The 20567-nt window shown below is 38.8% G+C and overlaps 2 protein-coding genes across 4 annotated transcripts in view; one reads left to right on the top strand and one right to left on the bottom strand.

Annotated features, from left to right (window-relative positions):
* cdkn1bb (cyclin-dependent kinase inhibitor 1Bb) lies at positions 1 to 4047 on the top strand. Its single transcript, XM_039809715.1, has 3 exons — positions 1 to 777; positions 1055 to 1182; positions 2483 to 4047. The coding sequence occupies exons 1-2, from the start codon at positions 336 to 338 to the stop codon at positions 1168 to 1170; spliced, it is 558 nt and encodes a 185-aa protein (XP_039665649.1). The 5' UTR covers positions 1 to 335; the 3' UTR covers positions 1171 to 1182; positions 2483 to 4047.
* A 14210-nt stretch (positions 4048 to 18257) lies between these two features.
* The window catches only part of kcnq1.2 (potassium voltage-gated channel, KQT-like subfamily, member 1.2), a 184472-nt gene continuing 182162 nt past the window's right edge, over positions 18258 to 20567 (bottom strand). For all 3 annotated transcript variants that reach the window (XM_039807737.1, XM_039807736.1, XM_039807738.1), the window contains one exon: positions 18258 to 20284. In XM_039807737.1, the coding sequence (XP_039663671.1) occupies positions 20138 to 20284 (147 nt within the window). In that variant the 3' untranslated portion in view covers positions 18258 to 20137. The remainder of the gene's footprint in view (positions 20285 to 20567) is intronic.

The following is a 20567-nucleotide window of genomic DNA, read 5'->3' as shown; positions in this document are numbered from 1 at the left end:
CTCCGAGTCAAACTCCACTCTCAATCCCAAGTACATCTCTAAATCGCCATATTGGGTACTGAGAAGGTTTGTCTGCAGTTCCTCTCACTACGGGACGAATTTGACAGAGCGGCTTCAGTTCCTGGCCACTTTGTTTTGATGATCCGCGGAGACAACTTTCGGCGCGGCCGTTACCGTTTCCAGCCCGACGTATGCATGGCATAAGTCGTTTTACGCTTGTTTTGGATCTTGCTCAGCGACGAGGAGATACCCGTTGTTTTTGAGCGGTGGGTTTTTTCTTTTGAAAACTGGACGCTGCAGGCTGTTTGAAAAATTTCGTCTTAATTTAGGGGGAAATGTCAGATGTTCGACTATCAAACGGGAGCCCGACTTTGGAGCGGACGGACTCCCGGGTGTCGGATCACCCAAAACCGTCAGCTTGCAGAAGCCTCTTCGGCTCGGTGGATCACGAAGAGTTAAAGAGGGAGTTAAAGGGACATTTGCGGGAGATGGAGGAGGCTGCCTCCGCCAAGTGGGGCTTCGACTTCGCCAATCACACGCCGCTGGCCAACGGCAGGCTCAAGTGGGAATTAGTGGATTGTAGAGACGTCCCGGATTTCTACAACAAGCAACCGCGGAGGGAGAAGAGAGTCTGCTCTGCTGGGAATAACAATGTGGATCTAAATGGGAATCATAACTGTGTTGTGGTGGCTCCGAGCGAAGACACCGACAGGTCTGACGCGCAGATGGAGTGCACGGAACAGTGCACCGGGCTGAGGAAAAGACCTGCATGTCACGGTAACGTTAATAGATTTGCAACAAAATGACCACTATTTTCACCCGACTGTAGCTATGTCTGTGTAAAGTTATCAAGTAACCAGGCTGGGTGCTTATGTCGCTCAAAATATATTTTTTTATTATCTCGAAAATTGGGACCTAAGGAAAATGTGCGTCTTAAAGGGTGGGCTAACATGCAGCACGACGGTTAAATTTGACTTTTTTTTTTATTTTTATTTTTTTTATTATTTCTTTCAGTAGCAGTCAGTTTGACTGACTTTTCACTTTGCTTTTGCAGACCCCTCGGCCCAAAATAAGAGGTCACACACCAGCTCAGATGAGGTTACTTGTCCAAGCCTGGGCCACTCTACAGAACACACACCCAGAAAGACCAGTCCCAAGAGGCAAACGTGAGGGCCAGGAACGGTAAGGAACAATTTTTTGGCTTTGAAGCAACTTTTTAAAACACTTTTTTTTTTTAATTATTATTATTTTATTTTTTATGGGCTTAAGCATGGTGGAACTGCGGTTGGTTGTTTATCAGCGTCAATGTGGAAAATGCGGACTATGTCCCCCTCTTCCAGTTGCTGTTTGCCTCGAAAGACTGATGTAAACTAGGCAATGTTTATAATAAGTATAGTAGCCTACAACTGTAGTGGGAGTAAAAGTGGTTGCCGCAGCTGCTAGACTTCACCAAAGCTTTCAGTCGTGTTTTTGCCCTCAAACCTGTTTCGATTCATGATCGATGCAAGAAGAGTTATGAATAAAACCAGGCTGCATATCTACACCTTTTTTTTATTTTTTTTTTTTACTACAACCGCTGCCTGCCATGGCGAGCCTGAGTTTCTGACTAAACTGTAAACAAGTGTACTGAACAACAGTGTAGTAGTAACACGTCAGCAGCCACTGCCCTCGGCGCAGGGACGGGAAGGTGTGTGTGTGTGTGTGTGTGTGTGTGTGTGTGTGTGTGTGTGTGTGTGTGTGTGTGTGTGTGTGTGTGTGTGTGTGTGTTGTGTGTGTGTGTGTGTGTGTGTTGCGCGTGTGTGTGTGTGTGTGTTGCGCGTGTGTGTGTGTTGCGCGTGTGTGTGTGTTGCGCGTGTATGTGCGCGCTGTGTCTCTGTCTCTGCCTGCGGAGAGTGTGCAGAAGAGCCGTGCAGCTCTGAAATCAAGTGCGCTTGTTTGCCACGGCGGAGGGAGAATAGGCATGAAATTCGCATTGTCGTGGCAGGATGTGAACTGTCAAGGCTGCAGTGGAGGATACACACCTAAACTTGTAGTTTTAGTTTTATATTTTAATTTGTGGAAACGGGTCAAGTATTTTTAGGGATGGCTAAGATTATGGTTCTCTGAAAAATATCCGATTTTTTGTTTAAATGCATTGCAAGTGTAGAACTTACAACAGTGCAAGTGCTCATGTATGGTCACACCTGCTATTTTTACACCTATCATTTTTTGCACAGAGTGATATGACTGAGCGAACAAACAATTCTTGCATCAGGCCAATAACTGTCAGTGGAAATTGTTTTTCACACTATTTTTGGATACTGTCTTTTTGCTTTCAAATAAATCGTCCTCTTTGTCAAAGTGCAAGACAACATTCTATCCATTCTCACTCATTTGCAAATGTTTTCTGCAAGTGATGCATAAATCTGTATCATAAGTTAGTATCAACCATCAGCCTCTTACTTTGTTATTTTTTTTTTCTTTCATCTAATTTTCCCCACAGAGCCAAAGATGTATTTCCCCTGTTACGTGGGAAACCTCAGTGTTGGCCGATTTTGGAAGAGGAACTACACAGCATCAGAAACATATCAACTCTCCTGAAGATGGGGGAGGACGCTGTTGAAGCACTGAATAGAAACACTAAAGTTGTGGCACTCAATTAAAAAGTTACTGCCTCTAAAAGCAGTCAATGTAGCAGTATGCAATTAGGTTGGATTTCCTTTTTTGCTCATTTTTTTACTACCTGTGTGTAAATAAATATACATATTATATTATATTTCTCTCCATATGTAGCACATAAGAAAATATGATTTGAACACAAATCCTTTATGTAAAAAGGTGTGAATTTTTGATTTGACTTGAAGAATTGCAGTGTAGTTTGATACATGTTTCCAAAATGCTGTTCTGTTTTTTTGTCATTTTATTTTCTGAAAGGCGGTGTGACTTTGACACGGTCACTAATTGCTACATTTAAAAACAAAATCATGGCTTCTTACAGTTTCTTAACAGTGTATCTTCACTCCGTCATCTTCCTAACTCAGCAGTGAAGAATGGTACAAATGTAGCTCATCTGTTTTTTGTATTTTATTTTATTTTTTTCCTTTGGTCACTTCATTTTCACCAAGTGCAGGTTCTCCTATTAGATCTATTTCCCCAGGAAATCAACACAGACAAAAATAATTAATATTTCTGTTAGGACTTCCTTTACATCATCTGATATTTATTTTTTGAAAGGTGCTTTTAGCATCAGCTGAATCCTGGAATATGATTTTTTTAAGTTCTCCTGCACACCTCAGCCACATGTAATGGTGTGTTTGATTTGGAGTTGTGAGGTACTCTGATATTGAAGGACAAAGACCATACAAACTGCACAGCTTGTGTTGTAAAGTCATCCTCTCCTTGACTTGATTCCTTTTTGTTTCATCAGCCTTAATGCTCTTCACAGAGGAGGTATTCTGAAAAGGGTTGAATGTCCTACAATACCAAAAACATGGTTGCTTCAGTATGGTTGCCAGCACTGCCTGTGCGCCTTAATTGACTTCACATTTTTTTTTGTGATAACCTAGATATAAATTTCCATTTGTTTGTACTTGTTTCACCAATGTTGTTAGCCTGCTGAGGATGCAAATGTGCACATCACAAGCATCTAAAAGCTTCCCTTTATTTGCCTAAAGTGTAGGTTATATTCAAAGAGACCAGTGTACACCTGGATGGAGAGAGAGAGAACAGAATCGCAGTCACCATGCCTGTGTATTTGTGTAAATCTTTGCAATGTACCTATGTACATAATTTTGTAAAAACACTGAGAAATTATACTAACTTATTTATGTCAAGCTTTTTTTTTTTTATGTAGAATAAAAAATGGGGTTTTGATTACGGTTATCCAAAGTGGCATTTACTTTATTATAATTGTTGTATTTTGTTAAAGCATATTTTTGGTAGTTTTTTTTTGTTTTTTTTCTTATCAATAAGGTTGCAAACTGAGCCTGATTAAAATATTTGATGTGCATTTTGTAATGTGTGGTTATAAAATGTGTTGAAATCAATTAAAAGAGAAAATTATATCTATCTGACCTGTGGTTGTTTTTTACACTTGGTGTAAATTCACCATAACATGCACGCACATTGGTTTGATCTATTAAACCTTCGGCAAGCTAACCCGAAGAACAAAAACTGCAGAAAAAATATCAGTTAAAGTCCAAAATGTGCGTTTGGAAGTGCAGTGTGTTTTGCAGCAACTGTGTGAATGCATTTCTGTGCATGAAGGCATCCTTTGTTTTCAAACTTTATTTAGAACAATTCAGTACTTTACAACTTGTCTGGTGCAATGTAGTGACACTCCCAATATGAATCTGCCAGCATTTTGAGCAGGCTGATGATTGACATTTTGGTCATTCAATGAAAAGGAGATTAGGGAAAGCAGACCACTTGTTGCAGCCAGTAACATTCAGTAACTTATCATGGGAATGGCTTTCATAGGAAAAAAGTGTCATTGCTTGGAGCTCAGAATACGATCCTCAACAGTAAGGTAAATACTGCAACATGAATTATTTTTTACTATTTTACTAGCCTCAGTGTGTGTGTGTGTGTGTGTGTGTGTGTGTGTGTGTGTGTGTGTGTGTGTGTGTGTGTGTGTGTGTGCGAAAAGAGCAAGAGAGGCTGTGTTTTCACTTATGAGCCTTGTGTAGTGTGTTTTAAATTATATTTTCATTTTAAATTGTTCCTGCTGATAAGTTTTCACATTATTTTAAATTATTGCAGACAAATATATTTTTTTGTAAAATATACTATGCTTACTGGTGAAATTGCATTTAAGTTAGGAAGTGTATTTTAATACCTCTTGTCTAAATCTAAAATTGGGAATTCATGATTTAAAAAAACATCTTATATCGTCTTAGATTTAAATATGTTATAATTATTGATTTTTTTCAAATATTTAGTGATGGGATCCTGATATAGATATTATGAAACTGAAAAAATGTAATAGGAACATAGTACTCACTTAACTGCTTCAAAACAAATCCATGTTTGTTCTAATGGAATTTGTAATAATTCATTTTTTATTTTATTTTGCATAAACATTTCTTGTCATTGTGAGTGATGTATGCCAACAGCAGAGCCCTTGATCCATGGCTAGACACTCTTTGAACTGAAGTAACTTTACTATGTGTCTCGGTTTCTGTCATGGAACATCTTCTGCTGTAAAACCCAAATTAATCCTTTCACTGCACGTCATCCCCCTGCTTCCTCCTCATGCTACAGACACAGGAAGACACCTGCAGCACTTTAAAGCTGGATGGGTGGGGCTTCTGTCTGTGTGTGTGTGTGTGTGTGTGTGTGTGTGTGTGTGTGTGTGTGTGTGTGTGTGTGTGTGTGTGTGTGTGTGTGCGTCCTTGTGTGTGTGTTTGCGTGTGTTTGTGTGTGCGTGGTGTGGGTCCGGTCCTGAAGTGTGCAGGTGGGTGACCTCAGCTCAGCCGTCCACCCCCACTCTGAGCCCGACCCATTGTCCCAGTGTGGGCTTTTGTGTGGAGGGCCATTGTGAGGGCCGGGGCCGACCACTGTTGTGTCTGGGGCTTCTCTGTTCAGACAAAGAGCCCGTCTAGGAGCCTCCACCCTGCCCAAACACAAGACTGACTGACTAACTGACTGACTGACTGACTGACTGACTGACTGACTGACTGACTGGGTGTCTGTCTGACTGCTTGACTAGGTGGCTCACTGCTGGCTGGCTAACTAACTGGCTGACTGGGTGTCTGTTTGGTTGACTTATTGATTTGATGGAGGCAGAAAAGGAGAAAGTGTGTGTTTCAGCCAATTATCAATATTCAACTACAAAAGTGTTAACTATTTTGAATAAGATATCTTTAGTACTCTATGCAAATTATTTAGCATTTTAAAATGTACAAATTTGCGTTAAATGTATTTTTTCAGTGTAATTATAACAATTACTGTGATTTTTTAAAGGACTAAAGGATTATGGGGAAAATAAAAGCTAAATTGAGCCATATTGCATTTGTGGGTTGCACAAAGGATTGCCAGGGAATTATTCATAATTTATATATTAAATATACGACAATGAAGCAAAGACATTTGTAAGTATAATAATTCCAGCCATACATGTAATTGAGTAAGAGCATTGCGTGGGCAATCCCATCCATTCTATACAGCATTTTAACAAAGCATTATTTTGTATCTATACGGTGAGCACATGTACAGCAATGAGCGGTGTTAACGGCCAGTTATTATTACTCAAGTGCAACATGGGCATTTTCTTATTTCTTCAGGCAGTAGGAGGTATAATCTTACACTGATGTACTAACTACACACAGTGACTGAAAAATGATGTTTATGTTTGTACATGTCTGACAAATTTCTTCATGAATTACAGATATTTCTTTTTGGCTGAATTCTAGAAATGGAAGGTTTGCGCAGGCCTGTCAATAGCACAATTGTATCACGTCCTTCTGTCCTGCATGTGACTTGCATATAACCCCTTGACAGATAATGCCCTGTCATTCCACGTTATTTCTCTCTAAATGGCTCATCAGCACAGAGTCAGAGCTGAACAACTTGTAGAGTATGCCTGCTTAAACTCAACTGTTTATGTGTAAAAATCACAAAAATGACGACAGATAACAAGGTCATTCAAGGGGGGCATTGATAAGACTGACCACTATGATGCAACAGTATCCCTCATTGCATAAGAAACACCTTTTCGTTTACAGCAGGAAGGTCCCTGAAAGCATTCCTGTAACACTCCAACACTCTGCCACAGCCACCCAAACAAAACCACAGCGAACTCGAGGAAATTCCAGTGAGCCAGTCAATCAGAGATGTGGCAGGCATCGTCGGCCTGTTCTTCTCTGCAACCTCTCACATGTGCCAAGAATTCACACTTCCTTGCTATATCAACAGAAACAGGTTATCTTTTCCTGTTAACCGCCCCGGCACTTAATATAAAGTCACAAGTTCCTCCCCATGTTTCCTGCCCAGGCCACAAACCACGTCATCAAGTTATTCCCTTGGCACCTCAGGCTCTGAATGAAGGAAAGCAAGTGTCCACAAACACCTAACATCACTCTCTCTGTCTTTCTCCCTCTGTTTCTTTCTTTCTCCGACTTGCCTCTAACAGGCTGTGAGCACGGCAAATTGCATCCGAAATTACTGTATTTTTTTTTTCTTCTGTTTTTCTCAACGTTTGTTTTAGCCTGCCTGGAATGCCCTGAGTGGTTGGGGTTTGAATGTTTTTTTGGACAGCTCAATTGGATTCAGCGAGCGAGAAAAGCTGTATCATTACAGAAAAAAAAAAAACAATTGCATTGAATAGCAAATCTCTGACGTGCTTTGGTTCCCTCGAATGTTGCTGTGTGCGATGTGCGGAGCGTGTGAGAGAGTCTGGGCATGAGTGACAGGCAGGGAGGAGGGGGAGGAGACGTTAGGGAGATGCTGCAGAGCAACGAATGACAGATGTGCAGATGTGCATCTGTGGTGCGTTTTCGCAGAGAAAAAAGGGGGGGTTGGGGGTGGTAATGCTCATTAAAGCAGCGCACCTGCAGCCTATCAAAGAGCCTTTATCTTTTATCAAGACAAATCTGCTCAAGCACGCAGCGCGAGACGTGAAAACAAGCAGGCTGTGCTGCACGCTCACTGTGACTCATTCTCTCTTTATCTCTCCTGATCAGTGGATGGTACCTGGATTACCCAGTAATCCCGTCAGGAATGCCCAAGGATGCATTTAGATGCATTTGGCCGAGAAATAGAGGAAGAGCTTCCAGCTGAAACATCTGTGCAGAGCAGATAGACAAGAAAGATTGTTTTTTTCTTTCTTGGCAAGGCACTCTCTTATTGTTAATCTCACTATGATCCTCTTTCATTAAATGTAATAAATAAATAAATAAATAAATAATCATCTTTAGCCAACAGAAGGGAGCTGCATCTATTAAGCTGTCCCACTATCTGCCCAACTACCCCCGCTTTCTGATCACATCTTGGTTTTTGTAATATTAGGTCACAGGATATTTGAATTCTGTACCCCGTGTTCAAACAAAATTGGAAAAACTTGCAGTGTTCCTTATTACAGAAAGTTTTGAAAATTTAAATCTCTTTCTTTTAAAGATTTTCACAATTTTATACTCAAGCACTTTGAATTGCTTTTCTTAATGTGCAACCACTATGTTGTGTATGTACATTGTGTATTTATAGTTTGTAGATTTCTGTGTTTTTGTGCATGCTCAATGTTCTCTCATGTAAAGGGTTCTCTTGAAAAAATGGACTTTGATCTCAATGAGACAACGTGTTTAAATAAAGGATTATAATAAAACATTTATGTAAAACTATACCTGCAACTGATTATTGTTTTATTATGAATAAAGAAGTTGTTGTGTTTCTTTGAAAAATCAATTAAGCACTTAATCTGTCAAATTTCATATAATAGTAAAAACATCTCATGTTCCCATAACCCAAGGTAACATCTTCTTATTGCTTGTTTTGTCAGCCCAAACTCAAAAATATTAAATGTAAAATTATGTAAAACTGAGAAAAGCTGAAAATCTTTATATTTCTGAAACTGGAAACAGCACTTTGGAAATTATTTGCATAACAAATTTTTTATTATTAGTTTTGTCAATTATGTTTTTGTTGACTGACTAAACGATTAATTGACCGAGCATTTGAACATTAAAATAAATGATCAAATACATTCCCATTTGACCTGTTAGGGCCAGGCTCCGACATACACTCATAGGAACAGTAAGGTTGGAGGAACTCACTTAATTAATCATTTCATTGACAGGGGGGATTTTGTCTGCGTGTGTGTGTTACTGTGGTGATACATAGCAGTTCACCGTGCTGGAAACAGCCCTTTAGCGAAAGTCAAATTGTGTGTGTGTGACCTTTACACGCACACGTATGTCCTCTGTTATATCTGCATATCCCTACATATTAATTTTTACTAATGAATGACCAGATGTAGCTCTTCTCTGAAATCGTTTGATGTGTGGTATAACTTTATGCATAATGTACAGTGACTGTGTGTAAACTAGCAGAAGAGCTTTTCCACACAAATGATGATGACAGCGCATGGGTGTGTTAGGATGTGATGTTAATTTGACATAAAGCAATATCTTTCCACATAATGTAACTTTTTGTAACATTTGCAGTAGTGTATTTGGCAATAATTCCAGTCAGTCAAAATACATCTGACAACACTGACCACAGTATACATCAAATTACATCCCATCCACCGAGCCGGTCTGCCATAATGTCTAAACCAATGACAAGGGAACACTGTCTGTTAAAATGACACGGAATGGAAAATTGTCTTCAGCGTTGTTTTGGATCGGTACCAGAAATGCATCAACTTTCCACTTTTCATAAGCAATGACTTGGTCCACATTTCATATGAATATACCCTGACTTCTCTCTAACTTGCCTTTTTTGTCTTGCTTCTGCTGCCCTCATCAGGAGGCTCGTGGGGCCTCTGCGCTGCAGGGTCTTCAGTTCTGGTGTTGAAAAGATTCCTGCCGTAAGAATGAGTGAACATGTTCTCCAACACAGAGCTTGATGAGAAAAGCAGACTCTTCACCATATGAAACCTACCTCTTCTTTTGGACAGCCATGGATGTGGTCCATTGGCTCCCCAATATTACATTTTTCACTCTGTTTTCAATTTTCACTCACTGCAGATTACAGTGTTGCTGGTTTGGGGATTTTGAGCTGCCTTGCGGTGCAAATTTAACGAAGAGGAGGCAGGTATTCAATCTAAAGATTGATCTGCTTCTACACACATAAGACCTATTACTGTACTTGTTCAGTTAATAAAGACTACTGTAAATAACGGAAGAGACAGAGGTTGATCTGGATTTTGATAGCGGTTGATGGTTGGATAGAAATCTGTGTCGACCATATCTCCTCATCATCCTTGAAACCTCAGTCTTCATTCACTTCCGAGAATTCGTATTGTGTGTAATAAGAAGTGTGTAATAGTGAAACCTTATTACACAGAACTGCACAGCAAGTTTTTCTAGTAATTCTTAGGCCATGTTCATGCTGTTTTCACTTCCCTTTTCTATTTCAAAATACTTTTACAAATCTAAACATAACACCAGCCTGACGTTCAAAGCTTGTACAGTATATCATTTATGTGTTGTTTTGAAATCACGCCCACCCCCCTTTCTGTCTTACAGTAGCTCCGTGGTGCAGCTGTCCACCATGCCTAACATTCTGCCTCGGCGGGCCAAACCCCAGCGCACCACTGAAGTCCTTCCAGTTTATAGCCGGGAATTCTCTCCCTGTCTGGGGGAAAAGTCCCCAATAATATGACCTATATAGGAAGCCCCCAGCTTTCCTTTGCCCACTAACAACACATTAGCAGCAGTGTCACTTAGCATAGCCAGCCCAGGGTGGGGTTTCTAGGGCTGGCTGGACCCAGGATGTGAAACTGAGCAGCTCAGACGGATCTTTGGATCTGATCTGTGCCAGTTTTGTGCTGTTGCTCTTGGATGCTGAGCTTTCCTCTGGTCACGGAGAGGGATGGGGCATGGTGAGCCACAGACATATGGCTGAGGGAAATCTCGTAAGGACAAAGGTCACGAGGGGTCAATCTAACCTCCTCGCCTCTGGTAGATTTATTATCCCATGGGGTGATGTCGCCCTGCTCAGACCAAACAGAGAATGGGTCGAAGGGCGTACTGTATATGTTGCTGTTGTCAAAGGCTGAATAGAAAACCAGTTTTCTGAGTCGGGGATAAGGGGGCGCAGAGGGCCCTGAAAACAGAGCCCCAATGTGGGTCTATTTTAGTTGAGCAACTTTACCACTGCTGCATTTAAACCATGGCAACCAAATCAATTCTTAAGTAATGAGAAGGCTTAACAGTGATTTTGACATCTAAGAGGTGTTAGGCGCAAAGTGAATGGCTGTGTCTCATGTCTCTTGTTACCTGCTTTCATACCAAACTGCCTACACACCATAATCATAAAAAAGTATGTCAATTATTTTTTCATAAGCCAACAAAAATTCTATAATACAAACTGAATATTATTGTTCCAATTAACTCCCTTTTAGTTTCTGTATGAGCTGATGTTTCTTTTTTGGTAGCAAATTACTACTTTATTGGGTGTTTTATGATGGTTTTGAGCCAGACTAAGCCAATCAGAATAAACTGGTCTATTTTCTGATTGAAGTCCAAAAATGGGAATGTCAAATATTCTATGGTAAAGAAGTGTGGGGGAGGGCAAGCAGCGGCAACAACTGTCCTCTAAACAACTGCTGGCCTCAGCTATTTAGGGACAACTCTGACAGAGTGGCTGGCATCAGCTGCTGCTGACATTGTTTGTCACAATCTTGGTTGATGCGGTCCACACCCTCCCACACACACACACACACACACACAAAAACACAAAAACACACACACACACACACACACACACACACACCTGTTGACCCATATCTGCTTTCATATAGCACTGCTGGGCCTCTACATGCCTGGGCCTCTCTAGACAGGTGGCCCCCGAGCGCTCCCATGGTGGGCAGGCACGGCCTCACAGCCTGATAACTACCACCCGCTCACCGGCCACAGCCTCTCAGCTGAGCCTGTTTGGCTGTTTTATACATTTTTTTGTGGGATGCAACATGAATTATTGGTCTCCTTCTAAGGGGCCAAACAAACCATTATTCATTCTGGCCCTCTCACCTACATATATTTTCACTCTCACATTAATTAATTTTTTTATTCCTACACCTACACATTTTTATTCTCATATTTATATATTTTATCACACATATCCATACATTTTCAATCTCATATTCATTAATAACACACACATTCATACATTTTGCTCTCATGCAGTCAATGCATTAGAAAAACAATGATGCATGTCTGAAGAAAATATGTGTCTTTAAGAAAACAATGAATGCATGTGTGAGAGAGACAGAAGACAGGTCATTTATCGTGCTGCAATTGGCTGAGAGTTATTTTCTCAACTCAATTTAACTCCATGAAATACAGCCCGCTGTTCATATAACATTTGCTTCTCAGCAAATCATGTATTCATAACCATACCTTTATTCAGTGAGCAAATATATGCAATCTTGAACTGTTTTTATCAAAATGAACTGTATACAATAACAATAACAACTTTACTTGAAGGTATCTACATAGGAGTGACATGACACTGTCATGAACGTGTCATAAACATGAAATATATCATAAACTTTTATGACATAACGCTTCTTTTAGTAAGTGTCATTTGGTTTTTGTCAAGACAAGTTATGGTTATGGTTAGGGTTAGGGTTATGGTTATGGTTATGGTTATGGTTATGGTTAGGGTTAGAGTTAGGGTTAGGGTTCATGTGTCATGACTGTGTTATGTAGATACCTTCAAGTAAAGTGTTACCTTTTTTCTTCATACTATATAAATTACTTTTTTATCACTTTTTGGACATGCTATACAATTACTTTTTTACCACTTTTTTTGACATACTATACTAAGACTTTTTTGACATGCTATACTGACATTTTTCGACATACTATACAATTACTTTTTTCAACATACTATTCTATGACGTTTTTATCACTTCTCCAAACATACTATACTGTGACTTTTTTATACTTTTTTTCAACATACTATACTATGATTTTCTTTGACATGCCTATGACTTTTTAAATTTTTCAAAATGCTGTACTATGACTTTTTTTGACGTACGTTACTATGACTTTTTTACGACAATGACTTTGTGTCAGGTCAGATAGCTTAGGGTGCTAAGGGAATGATTGAAAGACAGAAGGTTGAGTATTCAAAGCTTATATGTTTCAGTATGGAGGTACAATATACTATGTGAAGGAGAGAATTATGCCAAAAACATAAACTTTTCTGTCAGGTCAGATAGCTTATGGTGGTAAGAGAATGATTGGAATTACTTTTTTCAACATACTATACTATGAATTTTTTTTCCACATGCTATGCTGACTTTTTTCGACATACTATACTATGACTTTTTATCACTTTTTCGATATACTGTACTATGACTTTTTTCGACATGCCTATGACTTTTTAACTTTTTTCGACATGCTGTACTATGACTTTTTTGCCGTACGTTACTATGACTTTTTATGACACTAACTTCTTGTCAGCTCAGGGTGATAAGAGTTCGATTGGAAGACAGAAGGTCAAGTGTTTAAATCTTACATCTTTCAGTACGTTTTGAGGTCCAAAATACTATGTGAATGAGACAATTATGCCAAAAACATAAACTTGCTGCTTAGGTCAGATAGCGTTTGGTGATAAGGGAATGATTGGAAGATAGAAGGTTGAGTGTTGAAATCTCATATGTTTCAGTAAGTTTTGAGGTCCAATTGTACTATGTGAAAAAGACAAATATGCCAAAAACATAACATCTTATGTCACGTCAGATAGCTTAGGGAGGTAAGAGAATGATTTGAAGACAGTAGGTTCACTGTTCAAATTTTCTATGATTCAGTAATTTTTTAGGTCCAAAATACTACATGAAAGAGTGTGAAATATGCCAAAAACATAAACCTTTCTATCAGGTCAGACAGCTTAGGGTGATAAGAGTATGATTGGAAGACAGAATGTTCAGTGTGCAAATCTTATATGTTTCAGTAAGTTTTCAGTAAGAATTACTTTTCTTTTTTAACATGCTATAGTATGACTTTTGTTTACCACTTTTTTTCAACATACTATACTATGACTTTCTTAAAGATAATTTTTTGGGGCTTTATTTTGACAGGACAGCTGAAGAAATGATAGGGAAGAGAGAGGGGGAATGACATGCAGCAAAGGGCCCCAGGTTGGAGTTGAACCCAGGACCGCTGTATTGAATAGTAAACCTCTATTTATGGGGGACTGCTCTACCAAATGAGCTATCCGGGCGACCCTTGCTACCTTTTCGACATCCTATACTATGACTCTTTCATCACTTTTTTCTTTCATCACTTTTTTCTACATACTATACTATGACTTTTGTCCACATACTGCACTATGACTTTTTATCACTTTTTTCGACATACTATACTATGACTTTTTTCAACATACTATACTGTGACTTTTTTATAAATTTTTTCGACATACTGTATTATGTATTTTATCACTTTTTTCGACATACTATACTATGACTTTTTAATTACTTTTTTCGACATACTATTCAATGACTTTTTTATCACTCTTTCGACATACTATACTATGATTTTTTTTCGACATGCCTATGACTTTTTAACTCTTCCGACATGCTGTACTATGACTTTTTTTGACGTACGTCACTATGACTTTTTTACGATAATTTTGTGTCAAGACAAATATGCCAAAAACATAACGTTGTTGCTCAGGTCAGATAGTGTAGGGTGATAAGGTAATGATTAGAAGATAGAAGATTGAATGTTGAAATCTTATATGTTTCAGTAAGTTGTGAGGTCCAATATACTATGTGAAAGAGACAAATGTGCCCAAAACATAACCTTGTATGTCACGTGAAAGAGAAAATATGCCAATAACAGAACTTTAGTGTGTGGTCAGATAGCTTAAAATGGTTAGAGAATGAAAGAAAGATACAAGGTTGAGTGTTCAACTCTTATGTGTTTCATCAAGTTTTGAGGTCCAATATGCTACATGAAAGAGACAAATATGCCGAAAACATAATCCTTCCTGGCAGGTTAGGTAGCTTAGGTTGATAAGAGCATGATTGGAAAACAGAATGTTCAGCGTTCAAATCTTGTATGTTTCATGAAGTTTTGAGGTCCAATATATTAAGTGAAAGAGACAAATATGCCCAAAACATAACTTTTGTGCCAGGTTGGAAAGCTTAGAGTGGTAAGAGAATGACTGGAAGACAGTGTTTGAATGTTGTATGTTTCATTACATTTTTTAAAGGGTTGCGTGTTCCAAAAATTAGTAGGAGACTGGTAGTCTTCCAGGTTGTGTGTCTTTCCCAGCTGGTTGTTTTGGAGAGATAAATGCACTTTTTAACATACTATACTGTGACTCTTTTTTTTCGACATACTATACAATTAGTTTTTATTACTTTTTTCAACATACTTTACTATGAATTTTTGTCGACATATTATACTATGACTTTTTTCGACATGCCTTGACTTTTTAACTTTTTTCGACATACTATATTATGACTTTTTTTGACGTACGTTACAATTTTGTGGCAGGTCAGGTAGCTTAGGGGGATAAGAATGTGACTAGAAGTTAGAAAGTTGACTGTTCAAATCTTATGATTCATTAAGTTTTGAGGTCCAATATACAGTACTACATGAAATAGTCAAATATGCCGGTTGTTTTGGAGAGATAAATGCACTTTTCAACATACTATATGAAAAGTGCCTATGACTCTTTTTCAATATACTATATAATGACTTTTTAATCACTTTTTTTGACAAACTATAGTATGACTTTTGTTTACCACTTTTTTTCGACATACTATACTATGACTTTCTTATTACTTTTTCGACATCCTATACTGTGACTTTTTTATCACTTTTTTTGACATACTATACTATGACTTTATCACTTTTGTCGACATACTATACCGTGACTTTTTTATAAATTTTTTCGAAATACTATACTATGACTTTTTATCACTTTTTTCGACAACTATACTTTGACTTTTTTCGACATTCTGTACTATGACTTTTTTATAAATTGTTTCGACATACTATACTATGTATTTTATCCCTTTTTTCGACATACTTTACTATGACTTTTTATCACTTTTTTTGTCATACTATACTATGACTTTTTTATAATTTTTTTTGACATACTATACTATGTATTTTATCACTTTTTTCGACATACCATACTATACCTTTTTCATCACTTTTTTAGGCATACTATACTATAACTTTCTTATTACTTTTTCGACATAGTATATGACTTTTTTATCACTTTTTTCGACATGCTATACTATGACTTTTTTCGACATACTATACTATAACTTTCTTATAACTTTTTCGACATACTATATTATGACTTTTTTATCACTTTTTTCGACATGCTATACTATGACTTTTATAGACCTGCTATACCATGACTTTTTATCACTTTTTTCGACATACTATACAATTACTTTTATCGGAATACTATACTATGACTTTTTATCACTTTTTTAGAGATACTATACTATGACCTTTTACCACTTTTTTCGACATACTATACAATTACTTTTATCGGGATACTATACCATAACTTTTTATCACTTTTTTAGAGGTACTATACTATGACCTTTTACCACTTTTTTCAACATACTATACTATACTATGATTTTTTATATATTTTTTTGAAATACTATACTATGTATTTTATCCCTTTTTCCGACATACTATACTATTACTCTTTCATCACTTCTTTTCGACATACTACACTATGACTTTTTGTCTCTTTTTTCGACATACTACACTATGACTTTTTGTCTCTTTTTTCGACATACTACACTATGACTTTTTGTCTCTTTTTTCGACATACTATACTATGACTTTTTTATAAATTTTTTGACATACTATACTATGACTTTTTTATAAATCTTTCGACATACTATACTATGTATTTTATCACTTTTTTCGCCATACTATACTAAATAATCATAGTATAGTATACTATAACTTTTTTCGACATACTATACAATTACTTTTATCGGGATACTATACTATGACTTTTATCACTTTTTTTAGAGATACTATACTATAACTTTTTATCACCTTTTTCAATATACTATATTATGACTTTTTTTTCCCAATGTGTTATACTATGACTTTTTTATCACTTTTTTCAACATTCTATACTATGACTTAATTATCACTTCTTTTTTTTACATACTACCAACACCTCAGGATGTAAGTCTTTTCTTTGTAGTAAAGTATAGGCCTGCAGCCTACAAGCCTACATAAGCTACAGTAGTTGAACACCACCTGCCCAGTGCAAAAATAGTTGGCAGTTGAAGTACACAAGTGACTGGTAAGGACAATGGAGGGACTCAGGGGTTGGGGGAACCCTATAACATGAGGGAAGATATAGATTTGTGACAGCAAAAGGATTCCAAAGAAATGCATGTTGCTTTGATTCTTATCTTATGAAATACAAGCAATACTAAAAGGTCACGTATTTTTAAAATGGTATTTTAGCATTACGTCGGCTGACTATTTTCTTCATTGTATATAAGATACATAAGTACCACAATATAAGTTTTCTATGTCCTACTAGCCTATTTTCAGCAGCATAATGAAGTTCTGTTCTATTCTGAGCGTGGTTTAGGTGGCAGGATCAAAGACGGAATGGACGATCAACAACGCTCAGAGAGTCTAGCGTTTTATGACCTAGCACAAGTTCCTCCTCCGCACAGACTCTGGGATTGCCAGATTTCCCTGTCCAGCATCTGTGACAGTGTGCCCCTTATATTCTCTTTTTAACTGCATCCTCAGATCCTCTTTTAGGTTGTGCTCCTGTGTACTTCTGAGATCAAACTGTCTTTTGAAGTGGGAGTCTCTCTCTTCTCTGTAGTCTAGTCTTGAGATGAAAGAGGAACACGGGGTGACAGAGCGGCCTCTGCAGACGGAGTTAGCCATGGGGTCTCTCTTTCTTCCCTCTCTTTCTCTCTCTCCCTGCCAAAATCCCCCAGCAGTGATAGAAACCAGAGGGGGACAAAAGGCAGCGTTAAACTGTGGCTCTTCGGCCCATGTAGTCTCTCTGGCTAATTGAAAATGGCCTTGCTCTCCTCTTTGCTCTCTTCCCCAGCTCACTTATGCGCCTGCTGTCCGCCTCCTGCCTCTCCTCCTTCTCTCTCTTTCTCCCGGGCCTGTCCACCCCTCCCCCAGGGACGACCCTCCCTTCTGCCTCCCCCCCCTCCTCTCTCTCTCTGCGCTGGACCGTGCTGATCTTGGGACATCCCCAGTATTTTTTGGCCTTTGAAGGCAAACATAATTGAGTGGTAATATGAGACGTATTCTCTTTTCCTCTGCATGCCTCGCTCAATGGGTTATGGAATATTGAAGTTCAAAAGAGGTGTGGTGAAAGTGTTATTTTTTCTTTCTCTTCCCCCTTTGTGGTGATTGCAGTGTGAAAGGAATTTAGTGAAATGAGGAGTTGAGGAGATTTTATTTGGATGGAAAATCCGGCCCATGGTTTAACATGACCCAGCTCGGCTCAAGATTTGAACAAATGGCCCCTGAAAAACTATAAGACAGGTTTCACCCTCCAACGAAAGCAAATTATGGAATAGATGAGCTGGTAATCAAATCCCCCCAAAGCCAAGAAAGCAGGACAAAGCATAATGAAATGGAGTTTTATTATTTACAGCAGAACTACAGTGCAGAGGGTGTGCGTGAATATCATTTACAATCATTTCCATCCCTCTGTACAACAGGAGCCTTACTCTCTGTGTTTCTCATTGCTCCAACAAGCACACATGTTCCAGGTTGATCTTTCCACATGATAATAAATAAAATACAATAAGGCAATGTTTCTATTTACAACTCTTATAAACTGTACAGGAGAATAGACAGGCGGATTTGTATCAAGGTCTGTCACAAAATTAGAGTGCCTTTAAAATACAACCATTTTATTTAATGTAAGATAAATAGCTTTTTTTAACACTGCAAAAAAATGCAAATATATACTAGTGCAGAGAGAAGGCCTGTCTCCCTTCCCTTGTTCACCCCTCTTTTGTGTGTGCATCCGTCTCTTTAGGAATGTGCATGCTATAATTATGGGAGGCCTTTCATACAGTAGCTTTATAATTGAGTTATTTTCTATTTTCTACTTCCTACATGCCTTGGCATCCTTTCAGATAAATACTATGAGAATGGGAACAAAGTGAGAGCATTGTCTTTTAATTTCAAACGTGTGCTCCCAGTGGTATCCTGATATTTCTAAACCTTTCACACAGAATTAGTGAGCCTGCTCCTCAAAGCTTACTGTTTAAATTCTGCACATTTTCCATGTTTCTTTTCATTAGTCGCTCACAGTGAGTAATCTCCCCTTACCAGGAATTCAGCACTTAATTAGCTCTGCAGAGAAAAAATAATCAGAGCTTTAATGGGGCAAATTTATTTCAAATTGCACACAGCAGTGTGAGCCCCCTGAAGAGGGTAATAGAGGATATTAAGCAGGGTGGAGTGAGTAGTGGTGCTGCTAAAAGTGTTTGAGATTGATATACGCATGAAATCTCTCAGTGAAAATCTTGGCGCAAGCTAAGAGACCATGCCCTAACTTCGGACTGTATTTCTGTAATGCAGTACCAGGCCCTGTAACCACAGTTTGACTATTTTTATTAACTTCAATGTAGCGTGAATCAGCACCATGTTAGCCACCCACCCCATACACCTTTCTTAAATTCAATTTCTTTTACGCCAGCCTTCTGGTCCCTAACACAGGGGAAAGTCAACAGATAATCTGCCCTTCCCTCCTCGTGTTATTCGATCACTACTAACAAACACCCGCCGCAGCCTAAGTACAGTTAGGCTAGATGGAAATGTGGCTATGGAAATAACCCTGTTGTGTACTGGGTGTGGATGGTGCCAGGATAATCAGAAGGATTTGAGAATTGCCTCTGCCATGGCTGGACTCTCAGTTTTTCTCTGCGTCTTTGGGGAACTTGAGTGCGTTGATTGCATTACGACTTCATTACTGGGTTAGTTAGCTTTGGAATAATATTTGGAGTAGAGGAATGCAGCTCAGTGACAGGCCACACATAAATTACCATTATCTGAGTGTGATTATGAGCCTAATGTAGGGAAATAAATTCATGTAGCGTGTCGCTGCTTGAATGACTGCGGGCTCACAATGCTGGTGTAGAAGAGAAAGTTACATTTAGACAAACAAAAAAAGACCCAAACATGGCCAACACAGGAAGAGGCCCGTTACCTTCTTTCTACACCATCCCATGAATCCCATGAATCCCACTCTCCGTGGCCTCATGGCCCAGAGCAATGCAGCGCCAAGTGCAGCGCCAAGTAGAAGTTGTTCTCTACTCAGTAGTCAAAAGTCAATGAGAAAATTTGGGATTGCAAATGGAAGAGAGGGAGGGGGTTTTGGAAGACAGAGTCCCTTTCTTATTTGCAGGTGCCACTCATGTAGGGGGCTAGGCTATTTACGTGAATCCTGGTCCTTTAATTGTCCTTTAATACCAGGTGTGACCATCGCTGCGGGATCAGAGCTCCTCGTCGATGCTGGCACCCATGCGTTTCTGGATGGTCACCCGGCGGATGGAGGGCTTGGAGATCAGCTCCGGCTTTGGTGGAAACTGCTCCATCAGTATCCGCAGGACTGAGTCCATTTTCTGGTCCATCTGGTGGACCTGGATTTAACACGATGACAAAAGACAAACACGTTAAGTCAGCTGAATGCCTCCGGGATAAACACTCTGAACATAAGTACAGCGTAGACCTGCGTGATGAAACAAACAAAGAAGGTCAGCTAGTTTGTGCTTTTGTTTCAGATCCATCTGCCTCTTTAATATAGTTGCAATCCCAATGACAGAGCAGTGCAGGGTATAATGACATGGTAGTCTGCCAGTCGCCAGTCGTACCTGCTAAAGCCACTCATTACAAAAGCTGTTGAGCCATATGATCCTTGAGTGG

The sequence above is a fragment of the Perca fluviatilis genome, chromosome 8 (genome assembly GCF_010015445.1).
Source record: "Perca fluviatilis chromosome 8, GENO_Pfluv_1.0, whole genome shotgun sequence".
NCBI classification, from domain to species: Eukaryota; Metazoa; Chordata; class Actinopteri; order Perciformes; family Percidae; genus Perca; species Perca fluviatilis.
Note: the sequence above shows the minus strand (reverse complement) of the source record. Positions and strands in the feature narration are given on the sequence as shown.